Source organism: Scyliorhinus torazame, chromosome 7, assembly GCF_047496885.1.
Source record: "Scyliorhinus torazame isolate Kashiwa2021f chromosome 7, sScyTor2.1, whole genome shotgun sequence".
NCBI classification, from domain to species: Eukaryota; Metazoa; Chordata; class Chondrichthyes; order Carcharhiniformes; family Scyliorhinidae; genus Scyliorhinus; species Scyliorhinus torazame.
In genome coordinates this window covers 94,150,646-94,171,825 of record NC_092713.1, presented here as the reverse complement: position 1 = coordinate 94,171,825, position 21,180 = coordinate 94,150,646, and the positions used below count along the sequence as shown (strand labels likewise).

The following is a 21,180-nucleotide window of genomic DNA, read 5'->3' as shown; positions in this document are numbered from 1 at the left end:
TCCATTAACGGCCTCCCCAAACAGGCGCCGGAATGTGGCGACTGGAGGCTTTTCACAGTAACTTCATTGAAGCCTACTTGTGACAAGCGATTATTATAGGGGCTGGTTTAGCACACTGGGCTAAATAGCTGGCTTTTAAAGCAGACCAAGGCAGGCCAGCAGCACAGTTCAATTCCTGTACCAGCCTCCCTGAACAGGCGCCGGAATGTGGCGACTGGGGGATTTTCACAGTAACTTCATTGAAGCCTACTTGTGATAAGAAGTGATTTTCATTCAGTCATATGGAGGGTCCTTAGCTCAGGTACAACCGAACAGCTCACATCCATGGATTGTACTTTTAGGAGAAATAAGTTACTGCAATGAATAAATTACTACTATTAATTTATTGCACGTTTCGCTCACTCCCATTTCACACTGTACATAGGGGTCCTTGTCTTGTCCAATTGCAAGAATAATGTACTCAAGATTTCTAATTGTGAAATGTAGGAGCCAGCACCCTTCGCAGGCAGCACAGTGGGGTTCTCAAAGCGCAACCTGCAAGGGTTGTGCAGGTGAACTGCTGGATGGTCCAAAATGCAATCACCAGCCACAATGTCATTTTAAAACGGAGATTTTAAAAGATCACGGTCTAGTTTCGGGAGCCGTTCGGAGGAGGCGGAGCAGTCTCTGTCAGGGAGAGAACCTGAGAACATCTAAGACACTCAGAAGGTAAGTAAGTGATTTTTACTCATTTTTACTTTTATACCTTTTTCAAATTGTGTGTGTCGGGGGGGAAACTGAAGTGACATCACAGAAAAACTGTGACCCGAGTGGCTGGTTGGGAATCTACACTAAATTAAAAAAATTAAGCATTGGTAACTAATTAAACATAATTACAATTTAGAGGGGTATCTAAGCCAGAGATCGGAGAGTACTATATTTAGCTTTCGCATTTAGATTAGAAATCTAGTGCTAGGAAACAGATAGTTAACAGTAACTTTAAATAAAATTGTTTTTTTTTTTGGGTTTTTTTTAAAACATAAAAAAAGTTTGTTAAACTTTTAATTTTAATTAATTGACACAATGTCAGTTAGAGGGGTGCAGTGCTCTGACTGAGATGTGGCAGGTCCGGAAGGCTTCCAGCGTCCCGGATGGCTTCATCTCCAGAAAGTGCACCCAACTGGAGCTCCTCACAGACCGCATGGTTCGGTTGGAGCAGCAATTGGATGCACTTAGGATCATGCAGGTGGCGGAAAGCATCATAGATCGCAGTTATATAAATGTGGTCACACCCAAGGTGCAGGCAGAGAAATGGGTGACCACCAGAAAGGGCAGGCAGTCAGTGCAGGAATCCCCTGTGGTTGTCCCCCTCTCGAACAGGTATACCCCTTTGGATACTGTCGGGGGGGATAGCCTATCGGGGAAAACAGCAGCAGCCAGAGCAGTGGCACCACGGCTGGCTCTGATGTTCAGAAGGGAGGGTCAAAGCGCAGAAGAGCAATAGTCATAGGGGACTCTATAGTCAGGGGCACAGATAGGCGCTTCTGTGGACGTGAAAGAGACTCCAGGATGGTATGTTGCCAGGGTCCAGGATGTCTCCGAACGGGTAGAGGGCATCCTGAAGGGGGAGGGCAAACAGGCAGAGGTCGTTGTACATATTGGTACTAACGACATAGGCAGGAAGGGGCATGAGGTCCTGCAGCAGGAGTTCAGGGAGCTAGGCAGAAAGTTAAAAGACAGGACCTCTAGGGTTGTAATCTCGGGATTACTCCCTGTGCCACGTGCCAGTGAGGCTAGAAATAGGAAGATAGAGCAGCTAAACACGTGGCTAAACAGCTGGTGTAGGAGGGAGGGTTTCTGTTATCTGGACCACAGGGAGCTCTTTCGGGGCAGGTGTGACCTATATAAGGAGGACGGGTTGCATCTAAACTGGAGAGGCATAAATATCCTGGCCGCGAGGTTTGCTAGTGTCACACGGGAGGGTTTAAACTAGTATGGCAGGGGGGTGGGCACAGGAGCAATAGGTCAGAAGGTGAGAGCATTGAGGGAGAACTAGGGAATAGGGACAGTGGGGCTCTGAGGCAGTGCAGACAGGGAGAGGTTGCTGAACACAGCGGGTCTGGTGGCCTGAAGTGCATATGTTTTAATGCAAGAAGTATTACGGGTAAGGCAGATGAACTTAGAGCTTGGATTAGTACTTGGAACTATGATGTTGTTGCCATTACAGAGACCTGGTTGAGGGAAGGGCAGGATTGGCAGCTAAACGTTCCAGGATTTAGATGTTTCAGGCGGGATAGAGGGGGATGTAAAAGGGGTGGCGGAGTTGCGCTACTGGTTAGGGAGAATATCACAGCTGTACTGCGGGAGGACACCTCAGAGGGCAGTGAGGCTATATGGGTAGAGATCAGGAATAAGAAGGGTGCAGTCACAATGTTGGGGGTTTACTACAGGCCTCCCAACAGCCAGCGGGAGATAGACAGATTTTGGAAAAGAGTAAAAACAACAGGGTTGCGGTGATGGGAGACTTCAACTTCCCCACGATTGACTGGGACTCACTTAGTGCCAGGGGCTTAGACGGGGCGGAGTTTGTAAGGAGCATCCAGGAGGGCTTCTTAAAACAATTTGTGGACAGTCCAACTAGGGAAGGGGCGGTACTGGACCTGGTATTGGGAATGAGCCCGGCCAGGTGGTAGATGTTTCAGTAGGGGAGCATTTCGGGAACAGTGACCACAATTCAGTAAGTTTTAAAGTGCTGGTGGACAAGGATAAGAGTGGTCCTAGGATGAATGTGCTAAATTGGGGGAAGGCTAATTATACCAATATTAGGCGGGAACATAGATTGGGAGCGGATGTTTGAGGGCGAATCAACATCTGACATGTGGGAGGCTTTCAAGTGTCAGTTGAAAGGAATTCAGGACTGGCATGTTCCTGTGAAGAAGGAGGATAAATACGGCAATTTTCGGGAACCTTGGATAACGAGAGATATTGTAGGCCTCGTCAAAAAGAAAAAGGAGGCATTTGTCAGGGCTAAAAGGCTGGGAACAGACAAAGCCTGTGTGGAATATAAGGAAAGTAGGAAGGAACTTAAGCAAGGAGTCAGGAGGGCTAGATGGGGTCACGAAAAGTAATTGGCAAATAGGGTTAAGGAAAATCCCAAGGCTTTTTACACGTACATAAAAAGCAAGAGGGTAGCCAGGGAAGGGGTTGGCCCACTGAAGGATAGGTATGGGAATCTATGTGTGGAGCCAGAGGAAATGGGCGAGGTACTAAATGAATACTTTGCATCAGTATTCACCAAAGAGAAGAAATTGGTAGATGTTGAGTCTGGAGAAGGGTGTGTAGATAGCCTGGGTCACATCGAGATCCAAAAAGACGAGGTGTTGGGTGTCTTAAAAAATATTACGGTAGATAAGTCCCCAGGGCCTGATGGGATCTACCCCAGAATACTGAAGGAGGCTGGAGAGGAAATTGCTGAGGCCTTGACAGAAATCTTTGGATCCTCCCTGTCATCAGGTGATGTCCCGGAGGACTGGAGAATAGCCAATGTTGTTCCTCTGTTTAAGAAGGGTAGCAAGGATAATCCAGGGAACTACAGGCCGGTGAGCCTTACTTCAGTGGTAGAGAAATTACTGGAGAGAATTCTTCGAGACAGGATCTACTCCCATTTGGAAGCAAATGGACGTATTAGTGAGAGGCAGCATGGTTTTGTGAAGGGGAGGTCGTGTCTCACTAACTTGATTTTCGAGTTTTTCGAGGAGGTCACTAAGATGGTTGATGCAGGTAGGGCAGTGGATGTTGTCTATATGGACTTCAGTAAGGCCTTTGACAAGGTCCCTCATGGTAGACTAGTACAAAAGGTGAAGTCACACGGGATCAGGGGTGAGCTGGCAAGGTGGATACAGAACTGGCTAGGTCATAGAAGGCAGAGAGTAGCAATGGAAGGATGCTTTTCTAATTGGAGGGCTGTGACCAGTGGTGTTCCACAGGGATCAGTGCTGGGACCTTTGCTGTTTGTAGTATATATAAATGATTTGGAAGAAAATGTAACTGGTCTGATTAGTAAGTTTGCAGGCGACACAAAGGTTGGTGGAATTGCGGATAGCGATGAGGACTGTCCGAGGATACAGCAGGATTTAGATTGTTTGGAGACTTGGGCGGAGAGATGGCAGATGGAGTTTAATCCTGACAAATGTGAGGTAATGCATTTTGGAAGGTCTAATGCAGGTAGGGAATATACAGTGAATGGTAGAACCCTCAAGAGTATTGAAAGCCAAAGAGATCTAGGAGTACAGGTCCACAGGTCACTGAAAGGGGCAACACAGGTGGAGAAGGTAGTCAAGAAGGCATACGGCATGCTGGCCTTCATTGGCCGGGGCATTGAGTATAAGAATTGGCAAGTCATGTTGCAGCTGTATAGAACCTTAGTTAGGCGACACTTGGAGTATAGTGTTCAATTCTGCTACCAGAAGGATGTGGAGGCTTTAGAGAGGGTGCAGAAGAGATTTACCAGAATGTTGCCTGGTATGGAGGGCATCAGCTATGAGGAGCGGTTGAATAAACTTGGTTTGTTCTCACTGGAACAAAGGAGGTTGAGGGGCGACCTGATAGGTCTACAAAATCATGAGGGGCATAGACAGAGTGGATAGTCAGAGGCTTTTCCCCAGGGTAGAGGGGTCAATTACTAGGGGGCATAGGTTTACGGTGAGAGGGGCAAGGTTTAGAGTAGATGTACGAGGCAAGTTTTTTACGCAGAGGGTAGTGGGTGCCTGGAACTCGCTACCGGAAGAGGTGGTGGAAGCAGGGACGATAGTGACATTTAAGGGGCATCTTGACAAATACATGAATAGGATGGGAATAGAGGGATACGGACCCAGGAAGTGTAGAAGATTGTAGTTTAGTCGGGCAGCATGGTCGGCACGGGCTTGGAGGGCCTGTCCCTGTGCTGTACATTTCTTTGTTCTTTGTTATAAAGAGAGGTTAGAATATTCAGCATTGGAAGACGTCTCACAACCAGACCAGCTTGCGTGTGCGCGGCATTAGTGGCAGAAATGTTGCAACGACAGCGCAGTTTTAAAAGATTTGATACTGTTACAACATAACTACAAGATCAGCTTTTCAACACTTAAGCGGCTGAAAACAAAGAGAAACTGACTGAGCCCAACATTGAGACTGAAGTTTTCAACCTTGGAACAAGACTTCTGTTGCGATTTTGTGCAGCTGCAAGCGAAAGCAAGTGAGGTAGGACCGGTAGGTGGTCTGCAGTCTTGATTTGCAGAGAACCTGCGTGCAGCTTAAACACATGCAACTTAAACACAACACGCCTGTTTAAGACAGAGATTAGCTTTCAAACATTGCTAGCGTGTCAATCATTGTCTGATGTTTTTAAAACAAAGATCAGGATTGCAAACTGTAATTGACAGTTATAAAGTCATGCTCAGGCTTCCTAATTGAACTCCACCTCCCATCTCTCCAATTTGAAGTGTACACCCGTGGTTCACAAATTGAGGTGGACAGAGTCCTTCCAGGAGATCTACAAAATAATCTGTATCTGCTTACTGACTTCACTCAGACCCAAAGTGCCTGAGTAACAGCGGTAACCAGAATAATTACAAGCTGAAAACGTGCCGTGTGGACGTCCCGGGAGTTGGATCAGAGCACGCTCGACTGCCTCGGATGGTGTGGGTCAGCATCATAATATGAGAATGGGAAGGAGCCAGTGATTAGAGCTGGGCAAATGTAGTTAGCAGCATTATTACATAGGCTATATGGCACAGAAACAGGCCATTCGGCTCAACCAGTCCATATTGATATTTATGCTCCACAAGCCTCTTCCTCATCTAAATCTATCATAACCAAATATTCCTTTCTCACATACATTTGTCCAATTTTCCGATAAACGTATTGATATTATTCACCCTGTAAACATATTGATATTATTCACCTCAAACACTATGTGGTAACAAGCAATTCCTTCACCGGTCCATATAGGACTTCTTGGTGACTATCTTATACTGGTGGCCTATAGCTATGCTCTGCCCCACAACTGCAAACTCTTTTTTTCTGTGTTAACTCTGACCAAAATGTTAAAAATTTGGAAGGCGTCCATTAGACCATTCCTCAACCAATTTCTCCCCCCAAGAGAGAAGAAATCCAGCCCATCAATCCTTTCTGATATATAAATTCATGTATTTCTGGTAGCATCCCATCCTTTGTAAGTCCCCATTGCACCCTCTATATCTTTTTAATAATTTGGTAGCCAGAATTGCATGCAGTACTCAAAAAGTGTGGTTTAACGACAGTTTGACACAGACTGAGCAAAACTTCCCTCCTTCTAAATTTTACGTCCCTTATATTATAGACAAGTATTTGGTTTACTTTTTTTTTTTAAATTAATTTCCACGCGTGTCCAATCCACCTACCCTGCACATCTTTTTGGGTTGTGGGGTAGACCCACGCAGTCACAGGGAGAATGTGCAAATACCGCAAGGATACCGGGTCCCTGGCGCCGTGATGCCAGTGCTAACCACTGTGCCTCAGTGCCGAGCTACTTTAGTCTTTTTTTTTTTAATGGCCTTGCGCCATTTAACACAGGTTGGCCTGTGGCGCAACCTTTAGTATATTTGTACTTGGAGATCTCTTTCTTCTGCTCTCTTATTTAGACTTCACTGTCCAAAATAATGTAATCTCCGTAAACCTCTTCACAAAATGTACTACCTCACATCTGTGTTGAAACTCCAATTGCCAATTATTTGTCCATTCTGCAGGTTTTTTCTTGTTATTTTGCTGCAGTGCTCCTCAGCATTGACCCTTCCAATTAGGTGTCATCCGCAAATTTAAAAATTGTATTTTTTATTCCAAAGTCCAAATGTTAATGTAAATTGTGAACAGTAATGGTCCCAACATTGAACACCACTTCTCACCTTCTGCTGCTCTGAATTACTCCCTTATGCTCTCACTGTCTACTTACTGTCTTGAAGCTAGGTAGCACTCCATTTTGCCATTTCCCCAACTGCATTAATCACCTGTAATCTATTGTTACTACACGTTATTGAAGGCTTTTTAAAAACCCAGATAAATTACACCTACTGCATCACCACTGTCTACTGTTACCCGTTTGTCAAGCAAGATTGGTTATTGCGAAATCCATGCTGATATTTTCAGTTTTTAGATGTTCTTCTATTCTCTTTAGTAGGGATTCCATTAGTTTTCCTACCACCAAGCTCACTGGTCTATACTACCATGGACATGTTCTGCCCCCTTCTGGAAGTGCATTAGTCTTTTAACACTACATGTGTTTAATAATCCACTAGAAAAACGAGTGGTAATGCCTCTGCTAACTGATCGAAAACTAGTTTTAATATATACGTTTAGAAGGAAGAAATGCTTCAAAATCAAAATGGTTTAAAGTGATTTAGGCTCAAAATGGCTTCACTGAGGTCACACAGTTCAAACAGACAAACAGGGAAAACTGCTGAATAGCATGAGAATTATCAGGTTAAAACTCCAGACACACACATTCGTTACTATATGCATCTGGGCAAAGTTCCTAGTTCAGTGGTCATGAGAACTGATAAAGTGTGGTGAGAATGAGATGATGGAGTCACCCCATACTAAAAATTTGATGGACAGCCATTTCTTTCGAATAAAATGAACTATATTATGACCCAATCACAGACAGAAAGGGGACAGAACATTAGCAATAACCATAAAAATAGGTGCAGATTATGAGCAAATTAATCCGGAATCATCTTTACTTCCTGTCTTTGACTATTTCCTGCGCTTTGCTCTGAAGATGCCGTTTTGTTTATTTTCAACTTCTCTGTATAGTGTATTTTAGCTTGAAGAAATCATCAAGAACTGTAATTTGTATTGAATTTGACTCAGTCATCTGTATTTGCTTGGACAAATCGAACTTTTAAAAACTCTGTATTTGCAAGCAAACTGACTTGATGAGACATCTACAAACTGACTGAATAAAGCTTGAATTTGCTTCATGCATGAAGCTCAGTTTTAAAGTTCTGTCGAGTGATATATAGTGCAGTGACACACAAGATATATTGACCAAAGTACAGATCCATCACTCTCCCCTAGATTCTTTTAAAGTACAAGCCATCCCGACCAGGGACCTTATCAAGAGTTTGATTCATTTATTCAACATATATCTTTATTATTTTAAATGCACAAAGCTCACTGTGCATAGTATTCAATGCCATGTCTACCATGCTACTTCTCCCCAAGGCTTGATAGAGCATCTGATACAGCAGTGTCATTTCATTTGGCAATTAAAGGTTTCAAATATTGTTCCACAAAACATTTCAGAAATCCTAAATGATTTGGAAGTTGGTGAAATTGTTCATTGATCACGTACCAAAATTTAAGTTTCAGGAACAAACATTTCCAGTTTTGGTTGTCTGTTGCTGCAAAGTAACCAGAATTGGCAAAAGAAGAAATGGAACTGTTGCTAGCTTTTCCAACAATATATTTGTGAAATATAATTTTCTGCAATGCCAGCAGGGACGAAAAAGTCCTGTCCGAAAGCATAGAATGATTTGAGTGCCTATGTCAAATATAAAGATGATAAACAGGCTCTGCAGGTGGCACTGCTACCTCATGTCGCAGACCCGGTTTCGATCCCGGCCCCAGGTCACTGTCCGTGTAGTGTTTGCACATTCTCCCCATGTTTGCGTGGGTCTCAACCCCACACCCCAAAGATGTGCAGGATTGGCCAGGCTAAATTGCCCCTTAATTGGAAAAAAGATGATTGGATACTCTAAATGTAAAAAAATAAATAAACAGGCTCTGTAGTAAGAGGCCTGTTTCATTAAGAGCATTGTTGAAACAAGCTTTGTAACACTTGCGTATTATGATTAGATACTATTATTTAGAAGAGAGTCTGGGATCACTAAACAATTTAAATAGGGGTCCTTTAATCATAAATATTTGTGAATCATTGCTATGCATTCTCTTACATTAGGCTGTATTACTCCTATTCTTCTCAACTGGCCAAACACCATTGGTTTGGAAGTGTAAATGATCCAACATTGTTACAGTTTACAATGAATACATGTCTCCAACAGCTGTAGGGGAGCAAATGTTACAAAAAACGAATAACACATCAACCAACTAGTCTCATCAATTAGATAAGATTTGGCAACCGTTTAATTGTTTTGAACACAAGTTGAAAATCTGAACAATTTTCACTCAGTTGGGCAAAGAATCTAACACTCATGTACACTGGAGTATATAAATAAGTGAGCCTTGACCATCCAAGACATGCAGAAGCATGTCCAGTTAAGTTGGTTTGACAATACTCTATAGAAGACTCAACCCGCAAGAGTAATAATTTCGCTCTGCAAACAACGGTGGACCTTATGGACATTCTGCACATACTTTTCAGTGGAGAATTCGCCCCCGTCAGCTTTTTCTTCAACAGGTCTATCAAAGCGTCGTTCACGAGGTGGTGGTCTCCTTTCTGGCCTCCTTTCACCAGGTTTCCCTTCACCTTGAGACTGCTGCTGCTCAGGCTTTCTGCCAACCCTTCTGACACCTAAAATGCAAGTTTGCAAATAAGAATGTGTTATAACCATAGCCAAGAGATTTACATGATTTGGTGGCAAGACAGATATAATTTCCAAGTAGACAATCTCAGATTTCAGAACAAAAGCAACCACCTCTGTAACACCCTCTGACAGTTTTAAATTAGAGGACTGCACTTTCCAGCTCTTCAAAATCAGTAATTTTCCTTTTCTTCAGTTGTCTACTAGGAATTGCAATACACCAAAAAATACTGAAGTAGGAATGAACTTGACTTTATATTGAGCCTTTCACGAAAGACCTTCAGGATTGCCTTTTAAGGTGTGGCAACTGTTGCACAGGCAAGCAGGACAGCACATATAAAATGTGCCCACAGCATGGTTCAACAGTTAGCAAAAGTTAAACAATCAGAGTAATCTGGTTTGGCAGTTGGTTAAGGCAATATCCTGCTTTGCTGGTTACACAGTTGAAATAGATAACACCAAAAACATTGCTCAGTAACACCCTGAAGCGTTAGCCTTGTGCTTTGGTTCTTCCATAGGACTTGAACCAACAATTGGCTGACTAGGGAGGAATGCTGCCACAAACACAGCACAAATGAAGTCTGCAAGAGGTAGGCATACACTGTTCAGATTTAAAACGAAATTCAAATCTATTGTCAATTAATGAAATGAAAATCGCTTATTGTCACAAGTAGGCTTCAAATGAAGTTACTGTGAAAAGCCCCTAGTCGCCACATTCCGGCACCTGTTCGGGGAGGCTGGTACGGGAATTGAACCGTGCTGCTGGCCTGCCTTGGTCTGCTTTCAAAGCCAGCTCTTTAGCTCTGTGCTAAACCAGCTAATTAGATCAACTTCAAATCTACCCCATACAGAATAAACATTCAAGGAATTCAAATGTAACCACTTTTCCTTGCACAAAAACAGAATTTTACTTTAAGCGAACATGTGCTTCCCAAATGGTAAAACCTACATAAAAACAAAAGTATAAATTTTGCATAACATTGCCTACTTTGTATGTTCGCATCCATTCAGCCTCTCAATCTGCTCCGTTATTTGACAAGATCATGGCAGCGTTTCAAGTTCTACATTCCTATCTTCCCCAATAACCTCGATTCTCTTAATAATAATTTTTATTATTGTCACAAGTAGGCTGACATTAACATTGCAATGAAGTCACTGTGAAAATCTCTAGTCACCAAACTCCAGCAGGTACACTGGGGGAGAATTTGGTTTTGGGTAATGAACCAGGCCAGGTGTTGGATTTGGAGGTAGGTGAGCACTTTGGGGACAGTGACCACAATTCGGTGACGTTTACGTTAAGGATGGAAAGGGATAAGTATACACCGCAGGGCAAGAGTTATAGCTGGGGGAAGGGAAATTATGATGCCATTAGACGTGACTTGGGGGGGATAAGGTGGAGAAGTAGGCTGCAAGTGTTGGACACACTGGATAAGTGGAGCTTGTTCAAGGATCAGCTACTGCGTGTTCTTGATAAGTATGTACTGGTCAGGCAGGGAGGAAGGTGCCGAGCGAGGGAACCGTGGTTTACCAAAGAAGTGGAATCTCTTGTTAAGAGGAAGAAGGAGGCCTATGTGAAGATGAGGTGTGAAGTTTCAGTTGGGGCGATGGATAGTTACAAGGTAGCGAGGAAGGATCTAAAGAGAGAGCTAAGACGAGCAAGGAGGGGACATGAGAAGTATTTGGCAGGAAGGATCAAGGAAAACCCAAAAGCTTTCTATAGGTATGTCAGGAATAAGCGAATGACTAGGGAAAGAGTAGGACCAGTCAAGGACAGGGATGGGAAGTTGTGTGTAGAGTCTGAAGAGATAGGCGAGATACTAAATGAATATTTTTCGTCAGTATTCACTCAGGAAAAGATAATGTTGTGGAGGAGAATGCTGAGCTCCAGGTAAATAGATTAGATGGCATTGAGGTACGTAGGGAAGAGGTGATGGCAATTCTGGACAGGCTGAAAATAGATAAGTCCCCGGGACCTGATGGGATTTATCCTAGGATTCTCTGGGAGGCCAGGGAAGAGATTGCTGGACCATTGGCTTTGATTTTTATGTCATCATTGGATACAGGAATAGTGCCAGAGGACTGGAGGATAGCAAATGTGGTCCCTTTGTTCAAAAAAGGAGAGCAGAGACAACCCCGGCAACTATAGACCGGTGAGCCTCACGTCTGTAGTGGGTAAAGTCTTGGAGGGGATTATAAGAGACAAGATTTATAATCATCTAGATAGGAATAATATGATCAGGGATAGTCAGCATGGCTTTGTAAAGGGTAGGTCATGCCTCACAAACCTTATCGAGTTCTTTGAGAAGGTGACTGAACAGGTAGACGAGGGTAGAGCAGTTGATGTGGTGTATATGGATTTCAGCAAAGCGTTTGATAAGGTTCCCCACGGTAGGCTATTGCAGAAAATACGGAGGCTGGGGATTGAGGGTGATTTAGAGATGTGGATCAGAAATTGGCTAGCTGAAAGAAGACAGAGGGTGGTGGTTGATGGGAAATGTTCAGAATGGAGTACAGTCACAAGTGGAGTACCACAAGGATCTGTTCTGGGGCCGTTGCTGTTTGTCATTTTTATCAATGACCTAGAGGAAGGCGCAGAAGGGTGGGTGAGTAAATTTGCAGACGATACTAAAGTCGGTGGTGTTGTCGATAGTGTGGAAGGAAGTAGCAGGTTACAGAGGGATATAGATAAGCTGCAGTGCTGGGCTGAGAGGTGGCAAATGGAGTTTAATGTAGAGAAGTGTGAGGTGATTCACTTTGGAAGGAAAAACAGGAATGTGGAATATTTGGCTAATGGAAAAGTTCTTGGAAGTGTGGATGAGCAGAGGGATCTAGGTGTCCATGTACATAGATCCCTGAAAGTTGCCACCCAGGTTGATAGGGTGGTGAAGAAGGCCTATGGAGTGTTGGCCTTTATTGGTAGAGGGATTGAGTTCCGGAGTCAGGAGGTCATGTTGCAGCTGTACAGAACTCTGGTGCGGCCGCATTTGGAGTATTGCGTACAGTTCTGGTCACCGCATTATAGGAAGGACGTGGAGGCTTTGGAACGGGTGCAGAGGAGATTTACCAGGATGTTGCCTGGTATGGAGGGAAAATCTTATGAGGAAAGGCTGATGGACTTGAGGTTGTTTTCGTTGGAGAGAAGAAGGTTAAGAGGAGACTTAATAGAGGCATACAAAATGATCAGGGGGTTGGATAGGGTGGACAGTGAGAGCCTTCTCCCGCGGATGGAAATGGCTAGCACGAGGGGACATAGCCTTAAACTGAGGGGTAATAGATATAGGACAGAGGTCAGGGGTAGGTTCTTCACGCAAAGAGTAGTGAGGCCGTGGAATGCCCTACCTGCTACAGTAGTGAACTCGCCAACATTGAGGGCATTTAAAAGTTTATTGGATAAACATATGGATGATAATGGTATAGTGTAGGTTAGATGGCTTTTGTTTCGGTGCAACATCGTGGGCCGATGGGCCTGTACTGCGCTGTATTGTTCTATGTTCTAATTCAGAATGTCCAAATTAAGAATTTTATCTATCTCCGCCTTAAAAATATTCAATGACACTGCCTTTTGTGGCAGAGTTACAACGTCGCACAACACTCAGAAAAAAACTTCTCATATCTGTCCTAAAAGTGTGACCCTAGTTATGGACTCGCCCACAAGAGGAAATGTCCTTTCTACACCCTCCTTGTCAAGACCATTCAGGATCATGTATACTGGAATAAAGTCGCTCTCACTCTTCTGAACTCCAGTGGAGACAAGTCCAGCCTGTCTAACCTTTCATCATAAGACAACTCACTCATTTCAGGTATCAATCTAGTAAACCTCTGAACTGCCTCCAGCATTTTTATATCCTGAGATAAAATGGCACACAATATTCGACATGTGGTGCCCTGTATAACTGAAACATAACATTCTTACTTTTATGCTCAAATTCTTGCATAACAACTTTGAGACTCTTGCACAAGAACACCTAGATCCCTCTACATCTCAGATTCTGCAGTAGTTTCCAATTTTTAAAATCCTGCGACGTGAACAACTTCACATTCCGCTCCATCTGCCAGATTTTTGCCCACTTATCCGACCAAACGATATTTGTCTGCAACCTCCTTACGTCATCTTCATAACATACTTTCCTACACATTTTTGTCTCATCTACAAATTTAGCTAACTCTCCTACCCATCTTGGTTTCATCTGCAAATTTAGCTAACATGTCTTCATTCCCCTTATCCATGTCATTGATATGAATTGTAGAAAGTGGAAGCCTCAGCACATACCCCTGCCGGATGCCACTCATCACACGCGGCAAGTTAGAAAAAGTCCCATTTATGCATACTCTGTTTTCTGCAAGCCTATCTTCTATCCATGTTTATATCAAGCCTATCTTCTATCCATGTTTATATATTACCACCTACTCCATGAGCTTTTATTTTCCACAATAACCGCTAATGACAATCAAATGGTTTGTGTCGCAAGAGTGTACATCTAAAGTAGTTTTTTAAAAAACTATTTTTATTCTTCTTTTGTACATTTTCGCCCAAATTTGCACCCACCAACAATAAACAATAATCAGTAATGAATATAATGTCAATCCCCATATCAATAACACGATCCCATCCTCCCACCAAACCCCAAACATTAGCCCGCATGTTAACATATACAAATGACAAAAAGGAATCAGGAATCACCCATAGTCACCATTAACACACATAGACCCCCCTCCCCCAACTACTAATGTTCGATGTTATCCAGTTCTTGAAAGTGCATAATGAATAATGCCCATGAATTGTAGAACCCCTCCACCCTTAGTTCAAACTTAACCTTCTCAAGAGTCAAGAATTCCAACAGGTCCCCCCGCCACAGGGTGGAGAGGTTGCTCTCCATCCCATCAGGATCCGCCTTCGGACGATCAGTGAGGCGAAGGCTACAACATCGACCCCCGCACTCGTTTCCAACCACAGCTGGTCCGACACCCCGAATATGGCCTCTCGAGGGCCCGGTTTCACATGCACCACTTCAGAGATTACCCTAAAAGCCTCCTTCCAGTAATCCCCCAGCTTCAGACAGGACCAAAACATATGAACGTGATTTGCAGCCCCCCTCGGCAACGTTCTCACACATCTTCTACTCCTTCAAAGAATCGGCTCATCCTCGCCCTTGAGGTGTGCTCTACGTACCACCTTCAGCTGCATCAACCCCAACCTTGCGCACAACGTGGAGACATTCACTCTCACACCAGAACTCCTCCTCCATACCCTCTCCCAACTCTTCCTCCCACTTTGCTTTGCTTTGATCCCTTCCAGCGCCTTCTCCTCTTCCAAAATAGATCCGTAAACCGCCGACACTATCCCCTTCTCCAGCCCCCCTGTCGTCAGCACCTCTTCCAGCAATGTGGAGGCCAGCTCCACCGGGAAGCTCTGGATCTCCGTTCTGGCAAAATGTCGAACCTGCATGTATCTAAACATTTCCCCCTGCTCCAGCCCATAGTTCACTTCCAGCTCCTTCAATCCTGCAAATCGGCCCCCAAGAAACAAATCTTTTAGTGTCTTAATCCCATTTCCATCCCACTTCCCTGGCTCAAATCTGTGGTTCCTCCGAATCGGCATTTCCCTTGACCCTGCCCCCAACCCGAAGTGTTGGCGAAACTGCCTCCAAATTCTCAATGAAGCTATTATTACCAGACTCCCCGTGTATTTCCCCGGGGCTGTGCTAGCATCTTCAATCCCGACCCCTTGCACAAACTCTCCTCCATTCTGACCCACTGGGAATCAACCCCTCTGACCCAGCCCCACACCTTCTCCACATTCACTGCCCAGTAATAATACATCAGGTTCGGAAGACCCAAACCCCCTGCCTGCCTTCCCCTCTGTAGCAGCACCTTACTAACTCTGGCCACCTTCACTCCCCATATGAACGAGGTAATCATTCCTTCAACCACTCTGAAAAATGCCTTTGGCATGCATTGGAAAATAAACAGAAATTGCGGCAACACATTCATTTTAACTGCCTGTACCCGACCCGCCAGTGACAGAGGGAGACCATCCCACCTCGTCAGATCAGCTTTCACCCTCCCTACCAAACTAGAAATGTTGTCCCTGAAGCCCCCACTCCCAGGCTCATCTAAAGTAGTTAAACTATCAATAATGTTGAAATAAGGTTTTCCCAAATTATCCAATATTGTCAATTGATGGCAATAACTACACTAACTCTATTGCCTAATAGGGGTACACCCAGCCAATGGTTAGACTTTTCTCTGAACTCAAGATAAGAACATTAGTGCAGTGAAAGGTCTAATCCACTGTGTGTCACTGTTTGATGATGGGAACCAACAAACTCAATTGGCCATGTGCAGGTGTAATCTGCCACTTCCAAAGTCAATGGCAAAGTTGCAGTATAAAATAAAGCCAAGCGCCAAAGTATGAGCATTTTCAGTTGCAGTTCCAACATATCAGAAACTGGTCCCAATATAAAATGCTTAATTTTTGTAAAACCGAAATTCACGAGAATGAGGTTTTCAGGAAAACTTTGTATTAATAAGTTAGACCACCTCACATTTTGATGTTTGCAGATACTATTGGACGCAACAATATAAAAACATGTATTTTATTGATCCAGATTTTAAAATGGCAGGCCAACATTATCTACTGTTACTTATGGTGCAGAGCCAATGCACACAAGTGAATATGGTTAAAGTTAAGAGATGACCAGTGTCTAAAAAAGCTGAATCAGCTGCTCTCGGGGTTAGAACAAATTTATCATTCTAAATACAGTTAAAATTCAGAGATATGAAGCAAAATTGATATCAGACAGATAATACAAACCCATATGACAACTATTTTTGGTACCCTACCTACAGAACTGATCCAAATTATTCACATGTCGAACCACCCAATTTTATTCGCAATAACTTCACAACGAAGCCATAGCCATTTGGTTTGGTAATGTTCAAGTCAGAAGACCATGAATTCAATCAAATCTCCACATACGACAATCAATTCGGAGTGCTATATTGAAGGAGGGTAGCATTGATAGCAATGGTATCTTTCAATGGATGATGAAGCCATTTTACCTGCCCAAGTAGGTAACCTGCTATTCAAAGTGAGAGAAATTCCTTAACCATTACCATCAAACAGATTAATTGGGGGCAGCACGGTGGCGCAGCGGTTAGCACTGCCGTCTCATGGCACAGAGGCCCTGGGTTCGATCCCGGCCTGAGGTCACTGCCAATGCGGAGTTTGCACATTCTCCCAGTGTGCGGGGGTCTCGCCCCCAAAACCCAAACGGATGTGCAGGGTAGGTAAATTGTCAATGCTAAATGGCACCTCAATTGGAAAAAAAAATAATTGGGTGCTCTTAAAGAAATTTAGAATGAAAAAAAAAGATTAATTGGCAATTTATCTCATTACTAAATTAGCATCTTGTTGTGCACATCTGCCTACAGAAGTTATTATAGTTCAAAGACTGGAAAGCATTCAAGGTCAACCCAAGAAAGTTAGATGTACTCAAAAAAAACTCTAAGCTCAAGAGGTGCTCCTGGAATACATATTACAAACTGAGCTGAAGCTCAATGAACTCCAGGATCTATTTACCATCATTTACTTGCAGATGTCCCATGCCATCCTTGCTCAAAGATAAGGTTTGAAATTTGAGGCCATTTAACATTTTAATTCATTCACATTACTTCTAATTCACATAATTAATTCACAAATTTCAAGTTTCAGAGTTCTGATGTAGCACTTAGTCACCAATGAGTTAACAGTGTGAAGTACCAAGGCCCAAATTCAAATGGAACAAACCAGCAGTACCTGGTATTTAAAGTCCAACTGCAACCCCATCATTTCATCAAGTCTTGCTCTTGAAAGTGTCACAATAAATGTGCAGGGTAGAGACCCAAAACAAACAAAATGGCATACAATTAGTTTTTATTTAAATATACAGACTACACAGCTAAAATTGAATGACAAATAGCCTTACACATTTGATGCTGAATTCTTCACACTGCTAGAAATATTTTTTTTAAATCCACATTTAACCAATAGAAGTCCAAGCGAGAAATAATGCATGAAAAGCTAGTTCACACAACAAAATATTTATCGAGTAGAAAATTAAGTAGACCTCCAATGTGCATTAATGGTTTCTTTCAATCAGTTATCAAACCAAACCCCTTGAGAAAAAAGGATCACAAGGAAAAGTGACAACCTCATCCGGTCTATATTTGTATTTTACAACTGACTTGCACTGTTTCTGTTCCTCTTGTAAACATTTCTGTAAGAACATGCTATTTCAGTACAGGTAGTACATAGGAACTCAGAACAGAGTAGGCAATTCAGCCCGTCAAACCTGCTCCACCATTCAATCAGGTCATGGCTGATCTCTTCCTGGTCTCAAATTCACCTCCCTACCTATTCCTCATATCCAATTGACCAGTTTTGCACTGGTTCTTGGACAAAAAATTAAGTGGCTCAACAAGAGCATAGTGTATCAATGATTATGTGTGCTAGCCATAACTACATACAACATTGTGACTGCTACAATCCAACAAACACAATTAGTATTGACACTGCATTGTGAATCATACTAGATGACAGATTACCCATGATCAATGCATCATATATTCAAACGTTAATTTAAAGTACAATTTTTAAAACCTGACTTATTGTGGGACAGGCTCAAGATTGAAGGGATGTACGTTCTAACATAGAAAGGTCAAAACTGAGTTCCACGAAAAAACATCAATATAAAGCACACTAGAAACTAGAGGAGAAAACATGGTCGCTGAGACACAAGATGGAGGCCATTGCACTGAAGTCCCTACAGCAAAAAGTTTTATTGTATTTGGAACCAAACAACAGCACGTCAAAATGTGGAAGATTTTGGGCGACACCCAAATGCTCACTTCTGCCCAAATCGAACTGATCGAAGCTCCACACCCCACGTGCTTCTCTGGTTTGCAAGCTAGCGTGCAAAGTAGGATGTGTCTACAAACTATAGACATGCAGACTCCACCTGCATGAACCACACTTAAATTACTCATTTAAAATACTGTTTTAAGACATATAGACTTAGTACACGGCAAATAAAAAGGTGGGTTTAACGTCTGCGAGAAAAGAGGCGTGAAGAGGTATCACCCAGTGATCACTCCAAGCCTGTTGCTCTGCCATGAGTGACGACGGAAACTGAAAGCACAGCGTTAAATTGTTTTAAACAAGTTGCATTCTTAAAAACCAACGCTTCGTCTCTCAAAATATTGCGAGACGTGAAGGGATTCAAACGTGCCTCACTGGTGTGCATTGAGCAACAGTTTTGAGGGTGAAGCTGAAACACGCGGATTTGCAGGGACAATCCCTCCCGATCACCACCCCGCCAATCTCTCCACTCAGGCAAAGGCCCAGCCCGAAGGGAGAAGCCCAACTCGGGAGTGCAGGAATAATGCTCGGGAATATCTTGCAATGGTCAGTTCTTCGCGATTCCCAACCACGTTATCGGCTGACATCAAGTAATAAAATTAAAACAACCGCAACACCTTTCCCCATCACCAACCCACCCCTCCGCCGATTAATGCATGCAATAAGAGCAGTCCCGCAGATGTGCCAATACCTTCTTTTCTCAAGGTCACAGGAGCCTGGGACTCCGGTTTAATGTCGCTGGACGTTACGGGTACTTTCCGGTCCTTCTGAGATTCCTTCTTGGGCTGCTGTTTGGACGCAGCCGTCTTGTTGTCTTTCTCCTTCTTGTCTTTCTTGATTTCAGCCTCCTTTAAAATCTCGAACGGATCGGACTCATCGTCAAATAGTTGGTCGAACCGATTGGTCACGACGCAGCCGAAGCCTTCCTGTAAGTTCCCGGGCATGATGGGCCCCCTTAAGTGTGGATTCTCCTCGGATGCTACAAGGCTACAAAAAACGCTCTGATCAGCCTCAAAATGGCCGGTTAGAGACGGTCTTCTTGCTCGCGCTGCATGATGGGCCGCGCCATCCGGGACAGACTAGAACCCTCGCGATGCCTGCTGGGAAATGTAGTATTTTCCTTTGGTCGCTTCCCCCTGCGCTTGCGAGGGGAAGACCACAATTCCCAGCGTACACTGCCTGCTCCCTCTTGTTGCAAACCCAGTGATACATGGTGCCAATGAAGCCTAGTGCAAAACAGGTGGACCCCAGCAGCCGAATCTGCGATGCACCTTACAAATAATTTTTAAAACTGTGCATACCAGAAATTGTACAAAAAAAAAATGCTGTTAATAGTTAACAGGTCAGGAAACAGAAAAAAACGTTTAGTCAATTACCTTTCATCAGAATTCTGATTAAAAATTGAGTATTTGACAGCATTTTCTGCTGTTTTTAGTTATTTTTTAATTCATTCATGGGATATGGACTTCACTGACTACGTCAACATTTATTGCCCATATTGAATTGCCCTTGAGAAGGTGGCGGTGAGCTGCCTTCTGAAACCGCTGCAATCCATGTGGTGTAGGTACATGGTGCTGTTAGGAAGAGAGTTCCAAGATATTGATCCAGTGACAGTGAAAGAACAGCGATATAGTTCAAAGTCAGGATAGTGTGTGGCTTGAAGGGAAACTTCCAGGTGATGATGTTGCCATGTGTCTACTGCCCTTGTCCTAAATGGTAGCAGCTGTGTGTTTTGTAGGTGCTGTCTCAGGAGACTTGCTGAGTTCCTGCAGTGCATCCTGTAGATGATGCACACTGCTGCTGGTATGCAGAGTGAATTAACTATGGCTTTAATTGACTTACAACAAAACTGGCAGTGTGCCCCAGAATGAGGCAGTGTGAAAGGTCGGCAGCCTATATACCCAGGCCCTAGGGGGAGGAGCCATGGGCAGAGCCAAAACCGTACAACATGTAATATAGTGGCAATACTGTACAACACGTAATACTGTGGCAGCACAATACAACACTGGTTTCACCACAGCTACCAATGTGCAGCATGGAGGGAGTGAATGTTTGTGGTACCAGTCACGCAGGCTGCTTTGTTCTAAATGGTGTCAAGTGTCTTGAGTACTGTTGGAGCTACACACATCTAGGCAAGTGGCGAGAATTCCATTAAACTCCTGACTTGTGTTTTGTAGAAGGCAGAAATGCTTTGGGGAGTCAGAAGGTGGGTTACTGCCGCAGGCCTCCTAGCCTCTGACTTGCTCTTGTATCTACAATATTTGTATAAATCATCCAGTTTTTTTGTGGTCAATAGTAACCCAAGAAATGGTAGTGGGAGATTCTGCTTTGGTAATGCCATTGAATGTCAAGGGGCGATAATTAGATTCTCTCTTATGCTTAAATGTTACTTGCCAATCGTCAGCCCAAGCCTGGATATTGTCCAGATCTTGCTTAAATATCTGAGAAGTCGCAAATGGTGCTGAACATTCATCAACGAACATTCCCACTTCTAACCTTATGATGGAAGGAAGGTTATTGATGCAGTAGGTAAAGATGGTTGGGCCTAGGATGCTACCCGGAGGAACTTCTGCAGCAATGCCCTGGAACAGAGATGATTGACGTCCAACAATCACAACCATCTTCCTTTGTGCCAGGTACGACTCCAACCAGCAGAGTTATCCTCTTGTTTCCCACTGACTCCAGTTTTGCTCGGACTCCTTGATGCCACACTTGGTCAAATTTTATGTCAAGGACAGTTACTCT

General features: G+C 43.6%; 1 protein-coding gene across 3 annotated transcripts in view; it reads right to left on the bottom strand.

Moving 5' to 3' along the window:
• The window catches only part of LOC140426386 (SERPINE1 mRNA-binding protein 1-like), a 75,358-nt gene extending 55,868 nt beyond the window's left edge, over positions 1–19,490 (bottom strand). The window contains exons 1-2 of one of the 3 annotated variants that reach the window (XM_072511082.1): positions 19,127–19,490; positions 9,370–9,526 (exon numbers count right to left, since the gene is read on the bottom strand). In XM_072511082.1, the coding sequence (XP_072367183.1) occupies positions 9,370–9,526; positions 19,127–19,379 (410 nt within the window). In that variant the 5' untranslated portion in view covers positions 19,380–19,490. The remainder of the gene's footprint in view (positions 1–9,369; positions 9,527–19,126) is intronic. The other 2 variants (XM_072511083.1, XM_072511084.1) reach the window with 2 other exon arrangements.
• Positions 19,491–21,180: the final 1,690 nt, after the last annotated feature.